The sequence below is a fragment of the Rhinolophus sinicus genome, linkage group LG03, assembly GCF_036562045.2.
Source record: "Rhinolophus sinicus isolate RSC01 linkage group LG03, ASM3656204v1, whole genome shotgun sequence".
Taxonomy (NCBI): Eukaryota; Metazoa; Chordata; class Mammalia; order Chiroptera; family Rhinolophidae; genus Rhinolophus; species Rhinolophus sinicus.
Genome location: NC_133753.1, coordinates 123316962 through 123344843, shown reverse-complemented (window position 1 = coordinate 123344843; position 27882 = coordinate 123316962). Strand labels below are relative to the sequence as shown.

General features: G+C 44.5%; 1 protein-coding gene across 3 annotated transcripts in view; it reads right to left on the bottom strand.

The window, feature by feature from the left end:
• Window positions 1-27882, bottom strand: part of MCC (MCC regulator of WNT signaling pathway) — a 379629-nt gene that overhangs the window by 56553 nt on the left and 295194 nt on the right. For all 3 annotated transcript variants that reach the window (XM_019727795.2, XM_019727797.2, XM_019727798.2), the window contains 3 exons: window positions 27298-27440; window positions 12171-12334; window positions 10035-10241 (listed from right to left, as the gene is read on the bottom strand). In XM_019727795.2, the coding sequence (XP_019583354.2) occupies window positions 10035-10241; window positions 12171-12334; window positions 27298-27440 (514 nt within the window). The remainder of the gene's footprint in view (window positions 1-10034; window positions 10242-12170; window positions 12335-27297; window positions 27441-27882) is intronic.

Sequence of the window (27882 nt, the reverse complement as noted above, 5' to 3'; positions counted from 1 at the left end):
GGATGCTGGCCCTTACAAGCCAGCCACTCCATTGTGAGAAAGCTCGGATCACATGGAGAGGATGCTTGTGGGGATTCTGACCAATAGTCCCTGCTAAGGCACCAGACAACAACCAGCCGCACACAGCAGACATGAGTAAGGAAGGCTTTAAGATGACTCTGACACCATCTGACTGTAACCACATCTGAATCCAAGTGAGACCTGCCCACTGGAACCCAGTCACCCCCAGAACCACACAGATAATAATAAATGATTGTTGTTTAGGTCTATAAGTTCGGGGTAGTTTGTTATGCAGCTGGAGCTAACTGGAACAGGAGGATAAAAAAATAACTGCATATCTAGAAACACTGTAGTGCAAAGGTAGGGGGAAAAATAAAGAGATAATCTTAAAAGTTGTCTAGTGGGAGAGATAGACTAACTTAGGCTCTGAGGTCAGGGGTGTTGGTCTGTTTCATTCACTGCCTTATTGCCAACACCTTGAGTGATATGTGACACAGTGTCAGTCTCAATATGATCTGTTGAATATCATTTAAGGAAAACACCTATCAACCTAAAATCTAATACCTAGCTAGACTACTCTGGTCGGCTGAAAATGGCCTCCAAAGATGTCGACATCCTAATCCTGGACATCTGTGAATATAGTACCTTAAATGACAAAAGGATATTTGCAGGCATAGTTAAGAATCGTGAAATGGGAAGATCATCCTGGATTATCTGGCGGACCCAGTCGTCACAGGGTTCTTGTAAGAGAGAAGTAGGAGAGCCAGAGTTATAGCGAGAGGTTTGAAGATGCTATGCTGCCGGCTTAGAAGATGGAAGAAGGGGCATTAGTCCAGGAATGCTGGCTGCTTCTACAATATGGGAAAGGCTAGGAAGCAGCACTTCCCTAGAGCTCCTGGAACAAATGCATCCTGGAGATACTTTAGTGAGCGACATGCATTCATTTTGGACTTCTGACCTCCAGGAAGACAAGATAATAAATTTGTGTTATTTTAAAGCTGCAAAGTTTGTGGCAATTTGCTAGAGAAGCAATAGGAAACTATACAATTATCATCAAGAGTCTTGGCAAATATAAAGACAAATTTTCAGACAAAGATTACGAATTTATCCCCCATAGACCTTTGCTAAAAGAACGTGCTAAGGATACATGCTTTTCAGCAACAAGAATGTTAACCCCCACCCCCGTCAAAAAAAAATGGGATGAAAGAAATAATGTTAAGCACAAACACTGGCAGGGCTGCAGGGGCAGAGGGAACCCTCCTAGGCCGCCGGTGAGTGGATGGACTGGAGAGACATCTGGAAGGCTGCACTGCGGGACTGGGTCCAAGTAAGAATATACACACCCCAGGACTCTGCAGCCTCACTCCTGGACATGTGTTTCAGAGAAATTCCCACACAGGACTGAAGGGGTCCCGTGCAGAGGTTTATGCACGGGAGTGCTGTTTGCAGTAGAGGGAAGCCGGGATGCTGGGCACAGGAAATGTGGCGGGTGACCATCACAGCAGTTAGACACATCAGACCAGATGTGCCTACAGCAATATGGACAGACCTTAAAATTAGAGTGCTGAGGGGAAGCAGGGAAGGAGTCTACAGCACAACACCATTTATATAAAATACAAACAACACATAAAACACAGTGTATGAGGGCACCCATAAAATGGAGGAAAGGAAATGGGATAGAAAAGGAATAAATTAAAAGAGGGACCTTTCATGGATCAATGAGTGTGCCTTTAACAGAGGAATGTAATTAGCTTATCTCTCGGCCCTGCAGGCCAAATTCAAATAAACAAACGAAAGAAAGTAAATACAAAGATGAGAGCTCAAGAATGTGAGATTATGTGAAGCCAGAGAGTGAGATACTGGCAGTGAAGACTGTGGTGCCAGGTGCTGGAGAGGTCATAGGCAAACCTACGTGTGTGTACAGTCACCTGCAAGCACAGGTGGGTTTCTGAAATGAGGGAAGCTACTGGATGTTCAATCTCCCAGGACATTGTAGGAACACAGACAAGACGACCCAATCTGTTGATGAAGTCATCTGTGACTAGTTCACAGAGGAGTGACAAGCAGGAATGAAAAGTGGCACTGGAGTCCTGAGTAGGATTAGAAACATTATTATTAGCCATAAAAGAAGGAGTCTGTTCCGCTTGTGATACGCAGCAGCGTTCACTGGGTAGGTGTAATTTCAGGTAATTAGGTTGTAATTCATAATTTCACTGTGTAATGGAGCTGGTTGAGATGATTTCTGTACTGTACAAGGGTGAGACTCACTGGGCCGGAAAAGCTCTACTTAATGAGCTTGGGGCAGTTAGTTCGTCCCTGTGTACCTCTCCGAAAGCTGCCTCCTACAAGTCCAGGCTTTGTGGGTACTTTGTAGAGAACCACTCTCATTGGAGATTTTGAAAACAAATGAAAAATCAGAATGTATTTGCAGAAAAACATATATTTATCCCTATAAATCTCATTTACATAGTTTCAGGAAAGTAGTATTTTACTGTTAATGGCAATTTTGAGAAGGCTGAATCCGAAGAGAGGAAGACCACAAAATAGAAGGAAAAGAAACCCAACAGCATTTCCATTCTCTGAAGATTTGACAGGTGGATTGTTTTCTCTTTTGTTTTACAGTCCACGCAAGAACCTGGATGGATTATCAAAATGGCTGCATCAGGGGAAAGACCAGTGTTTTGGCTGTCTTCCTAACGTCTCACTAGCTTTCCAACAAACAGAGTCAGCTATTTTCTTTATAGCCAAGAGTTCACCTACAAACAGCCTCGCTTCCTCACAGAGGCCGGGGTCCTGGAGAAGGGAGTTCCAGGATGGAAAAGCAAACACTGGTGCCCACAACTCCAAACGTTACCTCATCATTTCCATGGCACACATGTGCATGAAGCCTTTTTACAGTAACTGAAACTGTTTCCAAAGAAGACAAGGAAGAATCATAGTTCTGAGAGGCTTTTGCCTTGGGTCCCACTCAAAGCTCCCTCAAACTGCAAGAGAGGAGAGGTGACAGGTTTTTACCAATAATGCTCTACTGGGTTCAACTCAAGATAAATACATGCTGACAAAGCTTCTCTGTGAAGCAAACTCAGTTTGCCTTCATTTTGTGTTGTCTTGGAATGTCAGGAAGATTGATCTGTGGGACCTTAAGGGATCTGGCACCCACGTAACTATAGCAGAGAATGTTTACTTCTGGTCTGTGTGGAAGCAGGAGATAGAATGGAAAAAGGATGAAGACAACATAGGGTAATAATTAAAACAATAGAGCAATGAAAATTGCATCCCATAGTAAGGCTACCAGAGCCTAAATTTTGGTGCTAAGAGTTAATGTCAGTGTAAACCAGGACAAGCTTATTCAACGTCTGTGGGCCTCAGTTTGCTCATCTCTAAAAAGAGTACCTATCTCATAAAATTCTGGTGCAGATTAAATGAGATGTGCATAAATCACTGCTCCTCACAAATAAATGCTTGAAATATACCCAGTGTTATAATTTAGGCTTTAAGTCCTGCTTTGCCTTCAGAAGCATCTAGTTTTAGTCCGAGAAGGGTATGTTTAATCTGCAAATATTCAAAGAATGTTAATACTATCAATATTAACAGGTCCTTAAAAATAAGCTCAATCAAGACTGCATCAGTAAGTGGTACCTTGTAAAACTATCTGTTTTCCTTCACTGGATGGGTGCAGGAAGTTCTGCTCCATGCCAGGCAATGCCTCCCTGCCTTTGGTACCCCAGGGTGCTCATGTCCTGCCAGATTCCAGTACAAGCACACCCCTTGCCACCCTCCCTCCTCCAGCTCATATGACCCTGTGAGTGGACAGAGCAGGGTTGAGAAGCCCTTGTCTTTCACAGGTAGGGTTTATCACTGCCACACTGTGGGCCTAGGCGGAGCAGGCCCGCTGTGAGCAGAAGGCTCCAGAAAGGCTGAGGTTCTCCCTTTCTCAGTCTACCTGCAGAGAGAGGTAAAGATGCCTGGAGAGGCTCTTGGCCCACGTCCAGTGCGCGAATGAAGGGCATGTGCTGTTCCTGAGCACTTGCTGGGAGCAAAATGAGGAAGTGTGCTGGGTCCTAAACCCATTCATTGACTCAGTGGTTCCTGGAAGGGCCTGAGTGGAGCAGTTATGCAGGACAAGTCTGTTTGGCGCAGGATGGGTTGCCATCAGCCTGGGTTCCTGAGTGAATATATGGAACAGTACTGTGCCCCCACCCCCAAACCTGTGTTAGACATGCAGTGCAAGCAAGAAATAAGCTTTTCTGGTGTGCTACGCCCCTAAAATTTGGGGTATTAATTTGTTACTGCGGTATAACCTATCCTTATCCTATTACAGCCATACAATGGGGGGGTGCCACCCGAGACCCCCAAATTGAGGTTGGAAGGAGAGTACTAGGGACAGACCCCATACCTCGCCATTCCCTCCTACGTGGCCTGACTAGGGGGTGTTAAAACGGGGTTTGTTTTTACAAATCTTTTCTGAATTTAAACTCAGTGAATATTGGCACCCTTGACCTCATCACATAAAGAAACTCTTAAGAAGAAATGGAACAAATAAGCCATGAACTAAGTTCCATCAAGGACAAAAGAGACGACTGTGCTTGTATATTAACATCAAGCCACTCAAGCCGGGAGATGCAGCTCACTGGCCACAGTCCGTCCTTTACTTTTTGTTCCTCTAATTTGAAAAGTAAGGAAGAGTATAAAGAAGAAAAACAGGCCTACCCTTCCACTGCCTAGAGTTAGCCTCCATGAATATTTTGGTGTATTCGTTTCCCTTTTAGTTCTGTGGTTGTATTTCTGTATAGTAGAAATTATACAACTATAAGAATACGTTCATTTCAAAAATAAAGTAGTGCCCGCTAGAAAAGTCCAAGTATCCTCTGACTTACACTCCTATAACCCTTAGCACTATTATTAGGAGATTCGTTTACGTTGCTCTGGTCTATTTTAAATATTTTTACACACACACATATATATAGTTGATCTAAAGTTATACATACATAAATTCACAGTAAATTAAAGTACAATTTTGCAGTCCTGCATTTTCTTTCTACAGACACGACACTGTGATCAAGAAAAGAACAGTGGAGGGGAAGACAGAGTGCGAAGAGCTCAGATGGGACCTAAGGCTAAATAAGGGGAAAGAAAGATGAAGATCTTTATTTAACCTATATAAGGACACAATAATTTTACTTCCAGAAATATCTCCACTGTTACTGGTTTTCAGTTAAAAATATCCAAGAGATACTGACTTACATACAGTATAACTATAACTGAAGGAGACAATCCAGACAAAGTGAATGGCTGCTTCAGAGACACCCCATGTTCTGGACATGTCGATATGATACCACAAATCTTATTTCCCAGTAGGGGTGGACAGCCTAATGGTAAATGTACGTTTAAGTAAACTAATTAGTGGAAAGGAGTACATAATAAAATACACACTCAACATTTAAGGTAATTATTCTTTTTAAGTAGGCCCTTTTGGTTTAACTTGGATTCCTTTTTCGATTCCTGTAAGCATGACCATTGATTGACAAGTGCCCTTGGAGATAATGTGGGTAAATAGTGGAGGTGGATTTGATGCCATCTTTAGATCTAGTTCAGTATTTAGAAACTGGCACCAATGGATTCAGAACTAAGGGTTCTGGGAGAGGACCTTATGGTCTTCTAAGAGGGTGCTCTGTAAGACACCACAGTCAGTGACTTCATAGGACAAGTGCTAGCACCCCCACAACCTCTGGGATCTCTCCTGTATGAGAATGACTATGGGCAGACATAGTGTAGCTCCATCACACCTGTCATAATCACAAATTTAAAAGTATCCCAAAGGGTATCAGCCTGATCTCCCTGAAGAGAAGAGAAGGAGCTGGAAATTGAGTTCAACCACAAGGCCAACGATTCAATCAATCACACCTACATAATGAAACCCCAATAAAAGCTTTAAATACTGAAGCTTGAATGAACTTCCCTAGTTGGCAATAGTCTGAGTGTTGTCGCACATCATAACCAAAAGGAGGTAACACAATCCAGGACTCCACGGAGGGAAGACAACTGGAAGCTTTTCATTTGAACCCCTTCCAGACGTCACCTAAGCATCTCTTATTTTGGCTGATTCTGATTTGGATCTTTTTGCTCATAAAACTATAATCAGAAGTTTATAAAAAATTGGCTCAAAGGATTATATGATAGGATTGTTACTTGGAAAAGCTTAAGGAGTAAATGGATCCTGAGAGTGACAATGTATGAAGGAAATTTCTCTCTTCTCACCTGCATCCTTCCTTTCATGCCTCCTTTACCAGCCTCACCTCCCCCCGCTCCCCTGCCCCAAAAGGCTACATTACTAGGAATTTGGAGTTACTTTCTGTTAAGAAGGATGAGGTGAAAAGGAAGGAAATGGGCACTGTAGCGTTCTGGAAATTTACCTGTTCATTCCTGGCCAAGGCACCAAATGGCAGCCATTAAAAAATCTGGAGTTTAGAGTCCTTGTTTATATTGTAAAAGACTTCAGCTGAATTGGGTGATTCCACTTTTATTACAAGGTCCTATGAACACAGATCAAGGAAATCTCTACATAAATGTAACACTGCATTTAGGAACCAAGAGTGATTGGTCTGGAAAAGACAGACACTTGTATCTTATCACTGGTGGAAATACGGCCCTACCTCCCCCCGAGCCAAGTTAGTTAACTAACATTAAAGGTTTTTCAAGACATTTTGAGGAGGAGTGGGGGAAACAGAGAGGAGGAAACTTCAGATTAGGGTGACTTTTATTTGGTTCAAAAGAGTGTGTCTTTCAGTCTCTTGAATTTACTGTGGTGATGACCAGAGTCAAAGAAGAGCCAGATTTCAAGGATGAAGGAAGCCCAGGAGAGGGGATGGAATTAATTCCCAGACATGTTGAAAATACCCAGATGGGGCATGAGGTACTAGGAAAAAACTCGGTTAGTACCACCTTATGCCATGAATTTGAAGAACTTTCTGAAGAATTTATATAAAATCTCAGAAGGAACTGGTGGGGATCATTTTTGATTCAAGTCTATGATTCAATGGGACATAGATTTATGAGCTGTGGTCACATCCAATTTGCTTTACCAAACTATCTGGGGAAAGCATTGATCATTTTTGCTATATGGCAGTTGATCTAAACAATAAGATAAAAATGCAAATAGTGTGGAGAAGCTGGACCTGCCCTCACACGTCCTTCCTAAGAGCTCCCGGGGTACCCTGTGCATTCCCTCCTCCCTACCACTTGACATATACTATTGTAATGACCTGTTTGACTGCCTGTCTCCCCAAAATCTTTCAAGCTATGACTGTGTCGGGTTCATCACTATAACCCCTTGGCCTGGCACAGAGGAGATGACCGATCATGTTTATGAAATGAATAAACGAATGAATGAAGAACAAACTACTTCCTTTGTAGAGCAATTAATTCTGCCTTGCCTAAATTAAGTCCATTTCTTTAAGTGTGAGGAAATAAATGATTATATTACAGAGCACACAGAAATAAATGTTTATCTCATTTAATAATGAGCTGGGACCAATAATAAAAATTGTCTGCCTGTTGTTCCTTTGTTAACTGCTCTGCCAAGTAGCCCAATCTGTTAACTGACATTAAAGATCTAATTTAATTAAATCTTGAACAAGGCTCAGAAAACCTACTGAGAGCACTTGGTTTAATTACAGGCAGGGGGCAAGCACCAATCCTATTGATCTGGTCAGTTCAAATTGTATACAATGAATGTGGGCAGTGAAAAAAAATGTGGCCTCAGTTGCTTTTCAGGCAACTTTGATGAACTGTGGATTCAGAGCTGCTATAAAGGCAGCAAAGGCCAACCAGCCATGTATCATGTGGTATCACAGGGATGGAAATGAAAGCATACCTCAGTCACTCGACAAAGCTACACATCATGAAGAACAGAAGACAACCAACCACAAAAGACAGATTCCTCCTCGGGGAAATTAAATATATTGGGTGGTGGCGGGTGGAATTCATCCAGCATTTAAAGTCTAGTAAACTGGCATTCAAAGGCATCGAGCAAATTCTATGAGACCCACAATTATCTTGAAAGAGAAATACATCCAATCTATGGGTGTGTATACAAATTTCTGAAGGCATTTCCCGTTGAGGAAGAGATACAAGTTCCTCCATATATTTTTATTTGGAGATCGCTGAAATATAAATTTATATAAAACCATATTAATTACAAAACTTAAAAGGTAATAAGTGTGATCAGAAGAAAGGTCATCTAAGTGCTTTATGAGTATGAACTAATTTTCCTGCATTGGGTATTATTATTCTCCCCACTTTGTGGCACAGTAAACTGAGCCCAGAGAGGTTAGGTGACTTGCCAAAGACTCATGTGACCTGGAGGACAGGCTCCACAACCTTAGCACATACTGTAGAACCGCCATACTATGCTATTCTTAATGTAACATCCAGAATTGGAGAAAATACCCGAAGGAGGACTGGCTTTGTATCTTTTGCTGGTCACAATCCAGTGCTGTGTTGGGCTGAAGGAAATTGAGTCTAAACCACAACACATAATTACACCTAAGACCAACACTTCCTTCACAAAACATGCACCCTCAGAATGGGCACGCTAAGAGCAGGCACACCTAATTAGGGCATTAGTCATAACGATCAGGGAGCACAACCCGGGAAATTACAGGTGGTGGGGGCCTTAGCACGGGGGAAATTTCATCAGCTTGTCCAGATAAAGTCTTTGCTGACTGGGATGATTTACACTTGCTGATGCTAAGCCTGGAGAATGGCATCCGATATGGCTGGTACTGAAAACAAGCTTATGCACATGAGTTCAAACAAAATGATGTTCAGAGATAAAGAAGGAAGGATGTTGGTCTTTTAAGTATGACATCGGCCACGAATGAGGAAAAGAGTTGAACACATTCAAAAATGGTCCCTTCTTCCATACTCAATGGTAACTAAGAAAGTTTACGTGTGGATTAAAAATAGTGAGTTGCACATGGTGACCTTTCTGAAGAACAAGTTATTCCCAAGGAGTTCTTTAAAAGTAAGGGGGAGTGAGAGAGCAACAGTGAAGGTTGATGAGATCTACGTGATGTATTTTCCCCTCTAATTCAACCTTCTCCTGTGTGCAAAATTACCAGAGCATAACTAGAAAGCATGCTTCTAATATTGCCAAGATTGAGAAAGAGAGTAAAGTAGGTCTAGTAATTCAAAGTGAAGTTCAGAGGGAGTTGTTTCTGATTGAAGAATTCCTTACTTCACCCCCAGTCTAATCACAGATCAAATTCACAGTCAAACAAAGAAGTACTTGTAGGTTCCTAAGAGAAAACTCCATCTTTGGAAAACTGAGAGCTTTAACAAATCTGCCCAACGTTTCTATCCTGAAACATCAGCTCCTTTAGTAATGGATCTATTTCCTAAACAAAGTGGCTCTCCATCTGCTTCAGGCCATAGCGCCATTGGCACACGGGGGTGAACACCAGGAATTACACATACACACATAGACGTACACACACACTTCACACACATATACATGTGGAACACACATATATACACATGTATACATTTATATGATTTTTGTTAACTTCAATAAGTCTGCACTAGGAGACAGTTCTTATTAGACTCAGTATAGGTAAGTGAGAGTATGTGCTATAAATTTAAAGAATTTTAGAAAAGAAAATGCAAAGGGGGAAAATTCTATGTATTTTTGTAAATTGTAAAATATTATTAGTTTATCGTAAAAGAAGAACATTTTAATGAAGCTCAGGAAGACGTGCATACCTTGGAGAAGGGTTTGAGAATCACCGTGCTATTACCATCCTCTTAGATTCATGATTCTAGACAATAGTGGGTGTTTTGTTTTTTTTGCTTGTTTTTGTTTTTAAATTTTACCTTCACACCTCAGCACTTCCAAATTACTTTCCTTTCAAGAATGGCTTCAAACCCAGAAAGGGATGGCGATTCCCAAGACCACAAATGCCACGCAACTCCTGCGAGCTGGCTTCTCTCACCCTCAGGGAAAGGCCCAGGCTGGCTGGACGGGGCGCGCTCACCCGCCTGCGGAGCCGGTCCCGCTCCTCCCGGATGGCGTTCATGGTGGCCTTGGTCCTGTTCAGCTCCTCCTCCTTGCTGCACAGCATGGCGGTCAGGCTCTCATTCTCTTCCCTCAGCCCAGCCAGCTCCTTCTCCCAACGAGACCGCTCTTCAGCCAGGTTGGGATACAGGTCCCGGCCAAGTACCCCCTCAATCTCCTCGACTGTCTGGAAAACAGAGCCACAAGACAAGGGAGTGACCTTGGAGAAAGGGAAGGGGAGGAAACAGGCCAGACAGGAATGAGTGTCCACAGAGGAGTGGATTCTACGGCCCACTTCATTGCAAACTGTAACCATGACCCGTGACACCCCTAAATCATCCTCTCCCCATTTTAAGATGAGGGTCTGTTGCTCGCTCGGGTCCTAGTCTGTGTGAGCCAGCCGTTCCCAGAATAAGAAAAGCACAGTTAGTCTCTTCCTGGTGTTGAAGTCTCTCTGTGGTGCTAATTGCCAGGTCCACACAAATGTTTATCTCCTTGGTCCACATTCCAGGGTTGGTGATGACACACGAGCAGAGAGCAAGCCAGTTCGTGGTCCTGATCATGCCAACGTGAAGTTGCCAACTGCATACAAAAATCTAACTTGAAATTTCCTAAATTATAGGCCCCCCACGTTCCAACTCAGTGATACGATAGGTCCCACACATCCCCAGTTCCAGCTTTTAGCGTCACATCAGAATTCAGAGGGTGTGAACGAGGCTCAGTCCCAAGGTGTGAATGACAAAAATAAACCTCAGTGACACAGAAAAGAGGAAGCTCATTGTGGAGGTTTCTAGGCAACAGGGATTTAATTAATTAATAAGACAGCTACAAACTAAAAAAAGCAGAATCTTAATAGTTCTTGGAGAATTTTTTTTTTAAACCCATTTAAAACATACTATTAATGGAGGAGAAATGTGCATAAAATTATAAGAAAGGGAAGAACTCATTCTGCTTGCTTTCGGAAACTACTCATTCACATTTCTCGTCCTTTGGAAAAGGAAGCATAAGCCAAACGGCGTGGAAAGGGAAGGAGAATTACTACGTAGGGGAAGACGCAATGAAGAGATGTGATGAGAAACAGGTCTCGAAAACAAAAAACACAAGGGGATGTCACTCACACATGCTCACACTGGTTCCCTGATGAGGACAGTGATCCACATCTTGCTGCCACTTGCTCCATGTTGTGCTTTTTCCTTCCTCCCAAATCTGAGGCCCTGCTCCGGGCCCCACTCGAGGCCAGGGCTAGAACCCACATTGATAATAAAATCAAATATAGGGTGTGGGAAACTCCAGATAAAGAAATAGCAGTGGTGGCTTCCCCAAACCACAGCAATGAGCTATTAATAATGGAGATGAATAAAGATAGAAAACCAGCTGTGTTATAAAACGTGAGTCATGGTTTACCTTACGATCCCACAGCTCTTTGTGCCATCCAGGATTCCTGCTGACAGAAACTTGGGCCTCGAGTTCTAAGACATTTTTCACATTCTCTCTTTACAGAGGCCCCTCTCAGACTTTTCACATTGCATCGCTGTGCCTAGGGCGCTGAGCTATGGCGAAGGAAAATAAAGACACCAGAGGCCAAGCCTCAGCAGGACTGATGTTCCGTTTTTCATGATGGGTTTGTGCCCCTGGAGGACACCCCTCTCCCGCTCCTCCTTGGGAGGTACGGTGGGTGCCTGTGAGAGGCGTGGGCCCAGCACCCACATGCTCCAGGGTCCACGTCTCCCTCAGGCCTTGTTAACCCTGTGACTTGATCACTCCTGCAATAACATTCTAGAGGCCTTAAAGCTTTACTAAAATTTCTGAGCTAATCTTTTGGTTACATGATAAATCACACTAAAACGACGTGGTGCAATACTAGCCGTTGACGAGCGTGCAAGAAAATTGCCATTTTTGCTGCAAAGTCAGTGATCCTGACTGTTGACATAATGACTTTTTCTAACGTAATTCAGCCCCCCAAAATTTACAGGGCTCCTGCTTCTATCTGGTGGTCCAACCTATGCATAAGGCTTTCCTAGAAACACTCACTCCTAACAGGTGCTTGAAAAGAGAGGTGTCTGACCGTTTCCCCCCTAGGATCTCAGGGAGCCAGACAGGCTGGGGGAGGGTTTACCTTGATAGCCAAGTCACAGTGCTCGCTGGCCGTGGTGAGCTGCTCGATGTGCCTGTCCACCTCGGCCACCGACAGGCTGCAGCTGCTCTTCTTTCTGCAGCAGACGACATTCTCCAGCCCCGTCAACACCCTCTGCAGCTCCGAGTTCAGGTCGCTGCAGTTATCTGGGAGTGGATGTGGACAGAATGTGTGAAGCAGGCAGCTGGGCAATCAAGGCGCTTCTTTTCGCTTACTATGAAAAACCCATTCCAGTAACATGGAATGGCCACAGAGCTTGGAATGTTCAAGTTTAACGCCATGCAGCCCAGTCTCACGGGCTGCTGGCACGCCTCTGAGAAAACCTTTCTTAAGGAGTTTCAGACCATAGTCATTTTCCAGATAGCCCTGACATGATGGGTTCTCTTGTCTTTCACTTGAAGGCAGCCACATCTGGAGTTTCTTTAGTAAGAACAAAGGAGTATTCCAGAAGGGGCTGTTGGGACTTCAGAAACCTTCTGCCCAAGCTTCCTGCTCAGCCATTCACTCCAGAAAGAGGGTCATAACTTTACTAAACAGACCAGAGTGAGCAGAGTTACTAGGCATTTAAAAAAAATAGAAACTGTAAGAGAAATTCCTTGCCCTCAATGAGCTTATAATTAGGACTTTTCCCTGATAAAACCAATCAATATGCTCTACCATTGCAATTTATTTTATTTCTTTTTTCCCTTCACCTTTGTCTCCCACCCCCAACCCTCCTCCCATCTAGCAACCATCAGTTTGTTCTCTGTATCTGTAAGTCTCTTTCTGTATTGTTTGTTCGTTTATTCTGTTCTTTAGATTCCACATATAAGTGAGATCATATGTCAACCATTGCAATTTAACCCACTTCTTCCAACAGGGGAGAAATAAACTGTTCCAACAAATTCTGTATTATTCTCCATGTAAATGTCTTGTAAGCAATTCTAATACCTTGATTCTGAGTTGAAAATCTGGGTTACTTTTAATTGCTAGACATCCAGGGTATGGTCTGGAAGGACAATTAATTATAATCTTAATATGAGCTAGACATAGCTTAGAAGATAATTTTGTGGGGGGAAAAAATCCCCTTAAAGTCAAATACAAATAACGTAACCTGTTATTTTGGATTCTACGTATCACCATGCCATTCGATTCTTGTAGCAAGACAGGTGTTAACTATTTGCAATCTCCTGAAGCACCTTCATCTTCTATATCCAGCCTGATTCCTGCACGAAAGCAGCTCAGTATCTTCACTTTCCCTTCTTTGCTCCTCCTCCCTTCTCATCACATGTTCCAGGTACTAAGATGGTCAAGTGCTTTTGATGTTTACCTTTGGAAAACTTCAAGGAAGCTCAGTATTATAGGAACAGGATTTATCAGAATATTTTGATCAGCCTTATTTGGTTGCCTATATGTATAGGTTACCTAAATCTAGAGAGAAGACAAACCCGAGGCTTTCACTCCAACGTACACCCCTGAAACCTGTTTTTCTCCCACCTTTGTGAATGTCACTACCATCCACCTAGTTACTCAAGTCATTTCTCAGGCCACCTTGATTTCCTTTGGCTTTGCATCCTAACCCAACCCATCTTGTGACCGTAACCTCCAAAACTTATCCCCAAAATGACCTCTTCTTACCATCTCCACTGATTCCACCGTAGTCCAAGCTACCATCATTTCTCACCTGCACCCAAAGTGAGCCTCTTAAGGACAGAAGTCAGACCATGTTACTCCCCCAGCCCAAACCATCCAATAGCTTCCCCCTGTCATTCAACTAAAGTCCAAACTCCTTACCAGGGTGTATAAGACTCTGCATGATCAAGACTGATGATGTCCTCGACCCAGGCTGCAGCATGCCATTCCCTGGGGAGCTTTTATAAACTCCCTGTGTTCATGCCCCACCCCAGACCAATTAATTCACAATCACTGGGGGTGGAGCTTGGGCACTGGGACACTTTTTAAAGTTCCTCAGATAATGCTCATGTGCAGTTATGGTGAGACCCATTGATCTTACCCTTAACTCATCTTCCCACTTTCTCCTCATTCGTTATGCGCTGTTCTGCCTCCTCTCCATCCCTGAAACAGGCCAGTCTCCTGTCTGCCCCAGGGTTTCCTTTTCCTTTGCCATTTCCTCTGCAGAGACTAAATTCTACCTAAATCTCCACTTACCATTCAGTTCTCAGCTCAAATGCTACCACCTCACCAAGCTCTTCCCTGTCTAAAGAATGGGGTTTCCATCTCTTCTCCCTGCACAATCTCTGCCCCATTATTCTATCTTCTTCATGGCCATCATCACCATCTAATCTGACTTGTGTATTTATTATGTCTTCTCTACTAAAATGTAAGCTCCACAAAAGAAGGGACTTTGATGTTCCTTACCATTGTATCTTCAACATAGAATATGGTAGGCAATCAAACATTATTTTTTAAGTGAACAAACATAAATATCACATCATTATATATTTAAGAGACAGCCAGACTAGAAACACAGACTCTATCAAGCTTATGTAACATGTCCTTGTCATGGATCATGCCCTGAGCTGCCAACAATCTGGGGGGCACTCATCATTGCAGAAGGCCCTCTGGAGTCGGAGGGCAGGTGCCCACCAACGCCTCCAGGCAAGGAGGTCTAGGGCCAGAAGCTGCACTCCTCAGCAACCACAGATGTCAGTGGAACTGCCTGCAGAGCACACTTAATTCCAGGGTAATAATTGGAGAATTTTCTTCAAATGATCATTTACCTCGGGGTACAGGGTTTCCTGGTACCCTGAACTGGAGTTAACACACACTCCTGAATTATTTGCATTATTGAGTGCTTATGAATCGGATGAGGAAGAAAGATGCCTCCATTCAGCCATTCCATAGGGATTTCCTTAGCACAGCGCCCCTCAAACAATGATCACACTGGATAGGCCTGCTAATGAGCTCTCACATCAGGACTCAAGAGGCAGAACCAGTCTGTATCCTGAGGATGTTGGGTTATAGGGAACTGGAGGAAGGTGTAGGGATCTGAGTAGTATTTCTTTCTCATTATTTAATCCAACAGTTGCTGAGCCTGGTCTCAGGCTAGTAGTCGGGTACAAAGATAAATAAGAGACGCTCCTCAATTCTGAAGGCTCACAGATATACAAGGCAAATGTCACAGTCCCGTCTCTCAGCTGTCCAGCACCATGATGGGGAAAGTAACCACAGAGAACACGATGCAAGTACAGGATGGAGAATCAGAAGGACTGAGGAGGATATTTAAATTAACTTACAGACTATAAAGAGCTGATGAGGATTTTCCCTTCAAACCAAGGAGGGCTATAAATGCTTTCTTTGGTCTTAGGAAGCCCCTGACGGAAGAAGCGGGTAAAACACAGGTTGAAAGATGAACCCCACATGCTGTAGCCTGTTATCCACAGAGCTCTGCACTGTGGTTTTATTCAAGCCTCACTGATGATCAGATGACACATGCCTGTCCTTTGTCATTGTTCCCTGTTTGGAGCCTCACAGGAGGACAAAGTGGATAAGCTGGCAGGAGGGGTATTCTGGGTCCCCTGAGAGCTGTCACACAGCACCAGTCACTCACCATTCACACCTAGCTAGCATCAACGTTGCTCGGTACAGGGAGGAATTATCTTTCAGAGTCTGTGGCATATCCTTCTAAATGGAGACTTAAAATGCCTTCTCAATTCCTTCCCCTGGCCTACCATGCCCTGCACAACCTGGCCCATGCCAGAGACTGGAACTACTATAGGCTCACGCTGTTGGAGTCTCTACAAAAGAGGTGTGAGTTAAAGGACCAGAAGAGTGATATAAGCTGAGACAACGGACCAAGTGTGTTCCAGAATGAACAAAAGGCACTGCATCACAAATCAAAACCATAATGGGATATCACCTCACATTCATTAGGATGGCCACTGTATGAAAACAATAACAACAGAAAACGAAAAGTGCTGCTGGTGGGGCTGTGGAGAAGTAGAACGTAAGTGCAGCCACTGTGAACAACAGTATGGCAGTTCCTCAAAAATTAAAAACAGAACTATCATATGATCCAGCAACCCCACTACTGGGTATATACCCAAAATAATTGAAAGTAGGACGAAAAAGATACTTGTACAGCCATGTTTATAGGAGCATTATTCACAAGAGTCAAAAGATGGGAATAACCCAAATGTCCATGATAGCTGAACGGATAAGCAAAATGTGGCATATACATACAATGGAATGTTATTCAGCCTTAAAAAGGAAGGTAATTCAGACCCATGCTACAACATGGATGAAGCTTACAGACAGTACGCTAAGTGAAACAAGCCAGTCACAAAAGGACAAATATTGTATGATTCCTCTTATATGAGGTACTGAGAGTAGGCAAATTCACAGAGAACAAAAGCAGAACAGAGGTTACAGGGGCTGGGGAGGTGAGTGGGGTGGGGCAATATTGCTTAATGGATACAGAGTTTCTGTTCAGGATGATGAGAAAGGTCTGGAAATGGACAGTGGTCATGGTTGCAAAACTCCGTGGATGCATTTATTGCCCCTGAACTGCACATTTGCCATGGAACGCCAAGTGTGAAGGGCGACCCCGAGGCAGACCTGCTGCATCACCTCGGGTTGTGTGGTGCTTTATGGAGGAAAGGTAATGGCTCGGTTCCATGTCCGTGACACAAAGAGGAGGCCATTTATATAAGAACACATTCTTCTAACAGAGGCTCTTAATATCTTTCCAAAGAAGAATTTGAGGTAGCGTATAGCAAATAAACAATAAGGGGAAAACAAGTGATTCGCACCAGGGAAAGGCTAAGGAAGCAAACAAAAAAGCAAACAGCTGCTGGGCTGACTTTACTTAGCTGTGAGCTTCCTGGCAGCCAGAGCAAAAAATGAATGCTCTCCCGTCAGAAAGGAGGAAGCAGTCCAGTTTCACAATGGAGACAATGTGTTTTTGGCAATCGACGCGAGAAGAATCTTGGTACGTGGGCCTTCCTATGTGGCATGAAGCGCTGTGACTGCCAGACTCCTCAGCCACAGTTTCACACACACGCAGCTTTCATATTTTCTTCTTACACTGCCCTTCAATTAACATTAAGCTGTAGACCGTTAAAGTACAATGTAAAGGGAATTCTGGAAAGGACTAAGCTCATACAACCTTGGCATTCTGCCTTCTAGGTGTCTAATTTGCTATAAAGGTGAAACAGAGGACACAGAAGAATAAAAGGAATGGACATCTCCCTTCGACCAGAGGAAGCAAATGAGCCACCTGCAGCTGAAGATGTGTTTTGTTTGTACAGCAGGGTTTGATATCTGGCACAGCCTTTTATTTAAAAAAAAAAAAAAAAAAGTTTTTGAATTAATTGCCAACATTTGAAACCCATTAGTATTTGACTATTCTTGTAAAATTAGAAGGTCTGGCCACACTGGGCCCAGCTCCTCACACAACCACCACCTATGGAGTGGCCAGGCGCTGGCCCCTTCGCACTCGGCATGGCCACGGCGCTCCCTGCCTCTGCCCTCTGCCCTCTGCCCCGGTCACTGCCCACCTCTGTCAGGGTCGGCAGTCCTGCCTTCACTATCGTTTCTAAAAGTAGCTTTTCCCAGTTAGACTTCTGACCACAGCTGGAGAAAAGACAGCTCAGGTTGTATGTTTCTATTGAGAATCTAGAGCCTTAAAGGGTTTTTCTGTTGCTGTTTGAAGGAAGACCTAAGCACTTGGAAATCTGGGAAGGAGGTAATTTTCATGGCTATGAAAATTGAGCCTAACCAGCATTCTTGCTCAGTTAAACATACTGGCAGGCTGGTTTTCTTCTTTCTCCCTCAGATTCAACTAAGCCTACGTCCCGAGTTGCACACAATAAACTAGGTATTAAAGGCAGCCTGTTTTTTGGGGAAACCCCGATGAAACCCCTAAATATAGCTAAACAGGCTAGATGTTAGAAACCATCTCTGCTCCCCTGGATTCTGTGCAGTGCACGTTTACCAGATGAATCTGCTCCAAGATATGGTCCCAGCTTCAAACTTTACATACTTTTGGGGCTCAGCATTCGCTTCCCAGCTAGTGGTCATGTATCTGCCTAGTTTGGAAGCCCCTCATTTTCTTCTTCATTATGTCTCTTTTTAAAGCTTTGCCTCGAAATTTCCTTTTCCAGGAAGCCTTCCCAGATTACCTATAGAATCCTATTTCCTTCTTTCTGGGCATCACATTCCCTGTAATGCCTTGTTAACGGACATGTTGACCCTTCAAAGCCCGGCCCTGGGGAGCAGGGACTGCTCAGTGGTCCACGTACTCACAATGGTTGGCATATAGCAGAGCTCAGCAAAGGCCACGTGACTCGAACATGTGACAGAAATGGAAGACTTTCTGTAAGGCAACTGTCAAAAGTATCAAGTTTTTGTTAGCATGCTCATGGGTCAAGAATCATCAAATCTAAGATAGTTCATGTGGCATACCACACCCTGCTAACAAGCTTTGAATTCAGGTGGATCCTCAAGGTGGAGTCTCTTCCACTGAAGTGAGATACCAGGCGCAGTGAATTTTAGCTGGCCTGAGAAATGGAAGTGGCGTAGGCCTGCTGTGAAGGGTCCTAAAGCCTTATCTGCATGAGGGGCTGCAGGTCAGGCCATAACTGTACCATAACCCTCGGCCGGCAAGTGCCCCCCACCTCTGTTCTGACAGGGCACATGTCATGCCTTATAAAGCAAGTCAAGTACAGGAAAGAGCTACAGAGTCTTCTAGCATCGATATAGACATTTTGCTCAGCAGATGTGATATCCTAGGGATGTAACCGCGCAGAGCACGCTGTGGCACCAGGAAAAGGACACAGCAGGAGGGATGGCTGTCGCTTTCCTTTCAGCAGTCCTCTCCTCTCTGCATGCTGCAAGGCCCCAACTCCCGTCAGAAATAAGCAAAAACTGAACAACACAGAAAATGATAGAAGAGTTGGGGTCTGAGAGGAAGGAGGGAGAGGATCCAGAGCGGCGTACAGTGTCTGCATCTACTACAGACAAGCGAGTACGAACCATGTCATTGTAGTTCAAAAACACCTCCACATCCCTGAAAGTGACCACACTGACATATGGACTTCTTGCTGCAACACAGTAGTGAGGACACATCATCACCCATGGATATCCTTGTAAAGAATGTTAACCTCAACTCTAGTAATAAGAAAACAATCCGACCACCCAGACGTAGGGACCGTCTGGAACACTACTAACTGGGCCTCCTCAAAAATGTCGGCATTATGAAAGACAACAAAGGTGGGGGACCTGTTCTAGATTAAAGGGGAGTAAAGAGACATGGTAACTAAACAGAACATGGGAGCCTTGACTGGATCTGGATTAAACCAAAGCTACAAAAGACAGCGTGGGGACATTTGGGGAAATCCGAATATGGACTGTGTGTAATATTCCATCTGGGATAAAACGCTCAGGTGTGATACAGGTGCTGTGGTTATACTAGAGAACGCCCCTTTCTTAAGAGGTTCATGCTGACATGTTTAGGGTGGAGCATCGTGATGTCTGCGACTGACTTTCAAATGGCTTAGGAATAAAAATGGGAAGGGGCAGGTGTGCAAAATCAGACGTGGCAAAATATTCACAATTGGTAAATCTAGGCAAAGGGTTTAGGGGGGCTCATTTGATCTTTCAGGTAAGTTTAAAGTTTTTCAAAATAACAAGTTGAAGGGAAAAGAAATACTTCAATACTCAAGGCCAGAAGAGCTGACACATCATGTTATGTTCATCTAGAGTTAACATGGGGCCACCAGTGATGACAGATTTCTCAATGCAGCTACGAGAACAGGAATGCTCCCCTGAAAGTGTCACTGCCACGCCCAGCTTACCCGAGAACACAGGCACGAGTCAGGGCAAGCGTGCTGAGATGGGTGACCGTCAGCCGCCACCCCACTGGGTTCCAACCTCACCGGGAGGGAGGGCCTTGTCTGTGTTTCTTTCCCCAAGAAAACGAAGTTGCATTTTCAGTTTGTTTCTCTACAACAGTAAGCTTGGTCTTAAACATGGTGAAGGCGTAAGAAAGATAACCTAACGTCAACTGCAATAAAACTGTCCTGCAGTGACTGTAAAACCCAGCTGCCTCGATGCCCATTCAGAACCCCCCCTTCTAAGCAGTGCCAGTGCCCCAAAGAATTCAAAGCCACCACCCATCCCCACACCGGCCTCTGTGGCATGAAAGTTCTGGCAGTGGCTTCTAGAGAGCAAGGATCCAACACCACGTATGCAGAAGTTCATTGTCACATAGAATCATTTTACATATTGACTATTAATCACTCGAATTGGCACAGCTTTCAGAATAAGAAAATTCCCAGTACTGCAGAGGATGTACAATACTGGGGTACAGAGGGGTGCAGTGTGGCAACCTGAGGAAAGCCTTCAAGATCATTCTGTACCTCTGAGAAGTTATCCTGAAGCACTAGAGGCACATTTAGAGAATGAACCCCAGCCACCTCACTGCGCCTCAAGGCCCTCTGTCACTGCCCCCAGCCCAGTCTCCCGTCTCCCCACAGCTCACTAACCTCTGGGCCAAATGGGCCTTTCTCAGAGCTGGGATCACCCATCTCAGCTCACAAGCCCCTTTACAGGCAGGCTCCCTCCAGCCATCGAAAGCAAACAGTACCAGAGCTCAATAGGCCATCAGTAGCAATCCCAGGGCCATGGCTGTCACTGCGGCAGGGGTGGGAGAACTTCCAAACCACCAAGAGAAGGGAAAAGATGTGCTTTTGGCATCCAGATGTGGTCTACAAAATCTTTTCTCAGAGGAACAATGTTCCCAAGGATGGTTAGGGTTGTAGTCACACGAGTGAGGTCCCGTATCTTATTTCCATTACAGACTACGTCGACTTTCAGAGGCTTTGTCTCAGAAGGTAACACTCCCTTACAATGCTGGTTTTCAAGAAAACTATGCCATGAGTTTCAAACAACCAAAACCCAATCCGACCCAAGGAGACATGGTCTGTTTAGAAAAATAAAGACTGCTTTATTAGAAAAGGAGTTCATAAATGCCAACAATTATGGGAGCTCATTTTGAATAAATGTAGTAGATCAGTGCCTTTCCACTCCCATCTTATACTCCAAGTCTCTTTGGGGGGTGCTGGGAATTATTGAACAGTAGAATTTGAGGGAAAGAGTCCAAAGTAACGTGAAGAGGAACAATGACCTTTCCTACTCTCAAGTTTGGTTACACTCCAAGGAAAGTTCTGGAATGATTTTAGGACTTCTCAGTCACTTGGCCCTGCTAACATCTGCAGGCAACTCGTACTTGACCAAGCTCCCTCAGATCCCTGGGAGAAAGCACACAGTCACTCAAAGAACCCTCCTGTGAGTCAATGCTAGAAACTACTAAGACTTCCCTGGGCTTGGTTCTCAGGAAAGACCAACATCACGAACCTCTTGGGAGAAATTAAATTGCCTAATTAAGGTATGGAGAAGAGAAAACAGGCAACAAAGGGATCCGCCTGTTACATGAACTAGTCAGGGTGCCATTTTCTATCCTGTCGAATCTTTCCGATCTGTGGACTGGTTCCTCAAAGTTTCAGAATCAGGTTATAAACAATCTGATTCTCATTTAAAAATTCTTTGCTGGGGGACGACCGACCATCCTGCCATCTTACTCCTAACAAAAAATGAGTTTTCTCCAGACAGGCTGCCTTGCCTTTACACACTTTTCTCCAAGTCTGCAAAAACCGTTTTTTTGGGAGGAGGTGGGGCCGCCTTTCTCTTCCCCTGATCCCCCTTCTCCCCACTGGGAGTGGCTGCTTGACACTTTGGAACATTTTTCCTGAAGCCATTAAGCCTCATCGACCATGCAGCCAGGAAAAATCTGGCTTTAACGTTAAACATATTTCATATTCAGAGCCGTGCCAAAGAGCCAGGTTTCATGTGTAAATTCTTCCTTGGTTGTCCTCCAAAAACTACTCATAAGGAGGAAATCTCTATCTAAACGATCACACCAGCAAGCAAGGTGTCATATGCTTCCTTTCATCCCTAAGGGTATAATGTCTAGCACTGCTAAATTCCAGAAAAATAAGAATTTCTCACCTAAAACCAGAAGAGAACTCAAACTATGGGAGCAGAACCCATCTCAGGCTGTGCAAAGGTCCACTGGATCAGGGATTTTGTTTGTTGTACAAACAATTGCTCCAGGCAAGCTTTGCTGTTCCATTAACAGAGTTGGGAACACAGCCTGAGAGACAGTATACCACACACGTGCTAATATGCATGACACAATGAGCCCATGTGCACACATCTGTGCTCTGCTCTACGGTAACACCCAGAATCATTTGGTCTAAGAGTGTTGTTTCTAAGCTGGAGATCTGAAAAATCTTGATTCACCACAAACACTGCTATTAGCCAGATGCTATGCTTCCTACATTCCCCCATCAGCACTAGAGACCTCAGAGGATTGCAGGAAGCGTTGCACACCAACCTTTGGCATGTTTCATTGTTTAAGCGAAGGCATGTCAAAGCAAGTCATCTACGGCGGCAACAACCAAAACAACTGCTTAGCTGTGCAGCCTCGGACAAGTGACTTATCCTCTCTGAACTCTGTTATCCCAATTTTACAGATGTAGAGATTTACAAGACCTCCTTTAAGGTGGAGGATTAGACATGACGATGCATGTAAATGCTTGACAACAAAGTAAGTGAGCACAGCATGTTAACTATTCTATCCAGCCTCTCTCTTAACGGGAACTCTTGTCCAAATTGAGAAAACTAAAATCCTTTGTCTTTGTCCATTTAATTAACTTGATTTTCCAAACAATTGTGTGACCAGGTTTGAACAGCGGTAAGGCAATGTATTTTAAGATACAGTGTGACCTTGCCGGGACCTTTTTCCTTTTCATGACCACTTAGGTAAGTCGAAGCACTTTCTAAAGTGCTGGCTTACTCCTCCAGGCTCTGATGGCAGTGCCCAGGAGCCAGCCTGCTGACCGGGCAGTCCTGGCTCTGACGGGTGAGGTTTGAAAACAGAAGAAAAGTGCTTTTTTAATGAAGGGAATAGTGGACTTACTCCTGTTCTCTCGAATGGAGATCAGCAAATGTACTGCAGCAAACTTTGCATATAAAATCCAGCTCAAGGAAACCTCTGGGTTGCTAATGCAGGTTTGCAGATATAGCAACCATAATGAAATGGCTGCTTTTTAATGATTTCCTATAATGGTGTTTATATATGGAAGCTTTTTCCCCTATTGAAGCAATTTAATTGGAAAATGGCAAAGGAATGAGAAGAGGCAGACGTCCAGTTCCGATGAACACACACCGGGTGCACTCTGCTGCAGCTTTAATGAGCTCCACCTCCCTGCGGCCCCCAGGTCCTGCGCTCCCTGGAGACCTGGCAGGTGCGGGCTCTGTGCTCACAGTGCTCTCCTGCTGCCTCCCTCTTCCTCTGCATTGCTCCCATTTGTCCCACAGCTTAACTGTACCTTAAATGGGACTCGTTCTCCAATGCTCCCATCAGGTGTCAACAGGAGCCTCTGTCCACCTCTGGTTGTGGTCCTTACCCCACTGTTGACCTATCTGTGTCCTCCAAAGAACGACAAGACCCAAGACGGCGTTCACTGCTACTCACATAGTTGGGTGCCTACTATGTGCAGATACTGTTACATTGGAGAACAGGACAGCTCAACTGCCTGCCCGCTGGAGCCTGCATTCTAGCTTGAGAGACGGATAAAGACTGGTAATATGGAACGCAATAAAGGCAAACACTTGGCACCATTAGGTAGGCTAAGGGCTACGAAGACAAACGTAGCAGGGAAGGGAAGAGCATGTCTGTGAGTATGCGAGTGAGTGAATGCGGTCGTTCTCCAAGAGGGGTCAGGGACGGCCTCCGATGATAAGATCCTAGCTGCCTGTGGGAGAAAGCCACGGTGGATTGCAGGCAGTAGAACCACAGGCAGAAGAAACAGTGAATGCAGAGGCCCAGAGGCAAGAGAAGCTCGTAGGGTTTGAGGGCCAGCGAGGAGGCCAGCAAGGCCAGAGCTGGAAGGAAAACAGGGATAAGTGGGGAGGATGTGGTCCGAGGTTGGGGATGCCAGGTTCTGGGGGGCCCTGAAGGCCATGGTAAGGAATTGGGATGTCACTTTAAGTGTGAGGGATTTGAGAATGGGAGTATGGTGATCTGATGGGAGATTCTGAGTCTTACATCCCTAGTCCCTAGCGTAGGAGTTTGTTAAACAAATGAATAAAGGCTGCCCACTGTGGGCAGAGTACAGGGCAGTGGGCAGACAGGGTCCCTTCTCTCCAGTCTCATCAGGAAAGATACTACTACCATCAGCTGTAATGAACATGTTATTTTATTGCGGGAAAGGATGGAAAGAAATGAGGAGCCCGAGCTACAGATGCTCTCATGTCAGCGGCCCTCAGAAGCCCCACAGGAAAGATGCCCAGCCCATTTAACGGAATAGGTTGGACTCACTCCTGTTATCTCACATGGAGATCAGCAAACATACTGGCTGATTGACTGGTGGATGGCTTGGTTGACCGCTTCACTCACTCATTCAAACAAGTATCTCTGAACACATACTATGTGCCAGGCCCTGTGGTGGGCTCTGGAGAGGCACTAGCAGATAAAACAAACATGCTTCTGCCCACGGGAGTGTGGTAGCAGAGTCAGTCAAGCAAAGAAATACAAATATATCTTGTAACATTTCAGTGTGACACAGGAAGCAATCAAATGGGGCAGCGATAGAGACAACACAGGCGCTTGCACCGACTGGTGCTCATGAGATGCTTTTGAGGAGGTGAAGTTAAACTGAGACCAAAATGATGAGGTGCATTCCTGCCACAAGCTCCTGCCAAGTCTCTTTATCGCTGGTGGCCCCCAAGGCTTACTCTCCAGCTGTCTGCACTTCTCGCGGAAGGCAGCGACTTCCACTGCTTCAGTAACCGTCTGTACATAACCTGATGTCTCCCAGCTGTTTCCCCTCAGCCCACACCTCCCTTGGCTTCTCATTCGTATGTACATCTATTGCCTTCCTAAGCATCTCCACCCAGATATCTCCAGACATCTCAAACTTATGTCCAAACATCATACACGATCTCCATCTTACTCTACCCTCCCCCCCAAACAAAAGGAAACCAAATTCAAAGCAAAGCCACCTGGTCCCAGGTTGGTGACTGGCCCCACTGTCCATGCACTGTGCCATCCAGACACCTCCGAGAAACCCCCACACACCTGTCCTCCTTTACACTGTTTTCAATCCTTCAGCAGATCTTGCCAACTTCATACCTTTCCTCCATTCATTCATCTGCTTTGCTATGTCTCAACTGCTACCACCCTAATTCTAGCAATAATTTTGCCCACCTAGGCTTTTTCAATGGTTTCCTAGCTGGCCTTCCCCATTCACTCTTGATCTGCTGATTCTTTCTCCTCACTAGAAAGTGATCGACTCAAAATGCACAGCTGATCATCTCATCCCCTTCTTTGTCCCCACTGTGAAAATCTTTCAGTGGTTTCTTGTGGGCCTTGGAATAAAGGTCAAGCTCTCTAACCCGGCCTACAAGATCAGGCATCACCTGGTTCCTGCCCACCTCCCCAGCCTCCATCTCACACCTTTGTGCCTGCCACACACAATCATCATTTTTGTTTTGTTTTGTTTTAAAGATTTTATTGGGGAAGGGGAACAGGACTTCACTGGGGAACAGTGTGCACTTCCAGGACTTTTTTTCCCAAGTCAAGCTGCCGTCCCCTCAATCCCAGTTGTGGAGGGCGCAGCTCAGCTCCAGGTCCAGCCGCTGTTGCTAGTTGCAGGGGGCATAGCCCACCATCCCCTACGGGACTCGAGGAATTGAACTGGCAACCTTGCGGTCGAGAGCCCACCGGCCCATGTGGGAATTGAACTGGCAGCCTTCGGAGTCAGGAGCATGGAGCTCCAACCTCCTGAGCCACCAGGCCAGCCCACAGTCATCGTTTTTCATCTCCTGGAATGCATCTGTCCGCAGCAAACCCAAATGCCGTCTCCTCTTTTACCTACTTAATTCCTACTATCCTCTAGATCTCAGCGCACATGTCACTTCCCAGGAAAAGCTATCCTAGAAATCCTAAAGTGAATCAAATTCCTTTGATACACTCTCATGGTACCATGTTCCTTAATGTCATAGCACTTATATAGGTTTATAATTCAACGTAAGTGTGTAATATCTGATTCAAGTCTCTCTTCCATGAAATTTTAAGTTCTGTGAAAACTGCACTACACTTAAGACTCTTCCTTCTCCTGCTTCTTCTTCCTTCTTTCCTGGACATGTGAACATTTCCTAGGATATGGTGGTCCTCCCTCTTTTGACTCCACACCCTTTTGACCACAAGGATCTCCTTACTCCATAACTTCAAAGCTTTTATCCTCAAACTCAATCCCTCCAAAAAGCCAGTTAGGCATGTCCAAGTGGACCAGTGGTTTTGCAACAGCTTGACTGCAACCACAGCTGGAACATTTCATTTGGCAACTTACTGCATACACATACATAACAAATAATTTTCATGAAATAAGACTGTCATTCTATTTTTTCCTATTTGATTTCATTTTAAAGTATTTTATTTTTCACATAATTTCAAGACCCACTAACGGGTCATGACCTGCAGTTTAAAAACACACCATATGAACACACTGTACTAAATATTTCCACATGCACATTTCCCTACAACGTCAAACATATCTATTTCCCAACTCATTTCTCAACCAAACTTCCTTACTAGAGAATATAATCATTCTCTTTGTCACTTAGGATCAACATGTTAGAATAATTTTGGATTCCTCCTTACCCAACAGTTGTTAAAACTTATTGGTTCCTCCAGTGCAATGTGTCATGACCCATCCCATTCTTTCCATTCCTGCCATTGTAGTTCAGATTTTACCGGAATTTAGAACCCTGCAATCGCCTTTTTAATTAGTTCCCTACTTGCAAAATGTTCTAATAGAGGTGACATATGATTGAATCACAGACATCAGGGCAGAAAGCTAATTCAGCTCTTCAGTTTCATTTTGACCAACAAAGTAGTATTTAAGGGGCTGAAATGAATGTGCCTTCATCTACTCACCAAACTCCTTGACAAATTTAATTTAATTCAGGCTGCCTACCGTTTTTATAAATTCCTATTACAGAAACCAGACGCCGGCTTTGCGGCAATGGCAGGCAGACTCACCCATGTCGGCAGTGACCATGGTGGACTGGTTTTCAGGGATGGAGACAGAGGTCTGGTCTTGGTCCATGCTTCGAGAGTCCTCGTTGACCTCTTGTTGACTCTGGCTGAGTTCTGATCGTAGTTCTGAGTACTCATCTTCCTCCCTGAGAAAAAAGGAGAGTCAGCCGTCACTTACAGAGTCGTAAGACAAATCCTTAAGAGACTATGTCTTTTAAGGACAAGAAACAAGACATTAAGAGAGAAAACAGACAGGTACCCCCCTGGTTATATGGACCAGGATTCCTTCAGGCCAAACAGATGGTCACATCCATGGTCAGTGTGAAACTGAAAGGTTGCTTCCGTGTCCACACACACACCCATATAGATTCATCTGTCAGCCTACTAGGAACTTTGCCCCTTCAAAGACTTCCTGAAGAAATTAGATTTCTTTACTCCCTCAAATTCCAAGGTGAAAAAGAACTAAGACTCCAACACTGGTGCTACAGTGAGCAAAATCATCAAGGGTCTGGTGAACAGAAATGGCATATCCCACAGCCTAGAGGGTACCACTGGCGGGCTTTCTTCTTGGGAGAGGGTCTAAGGAGG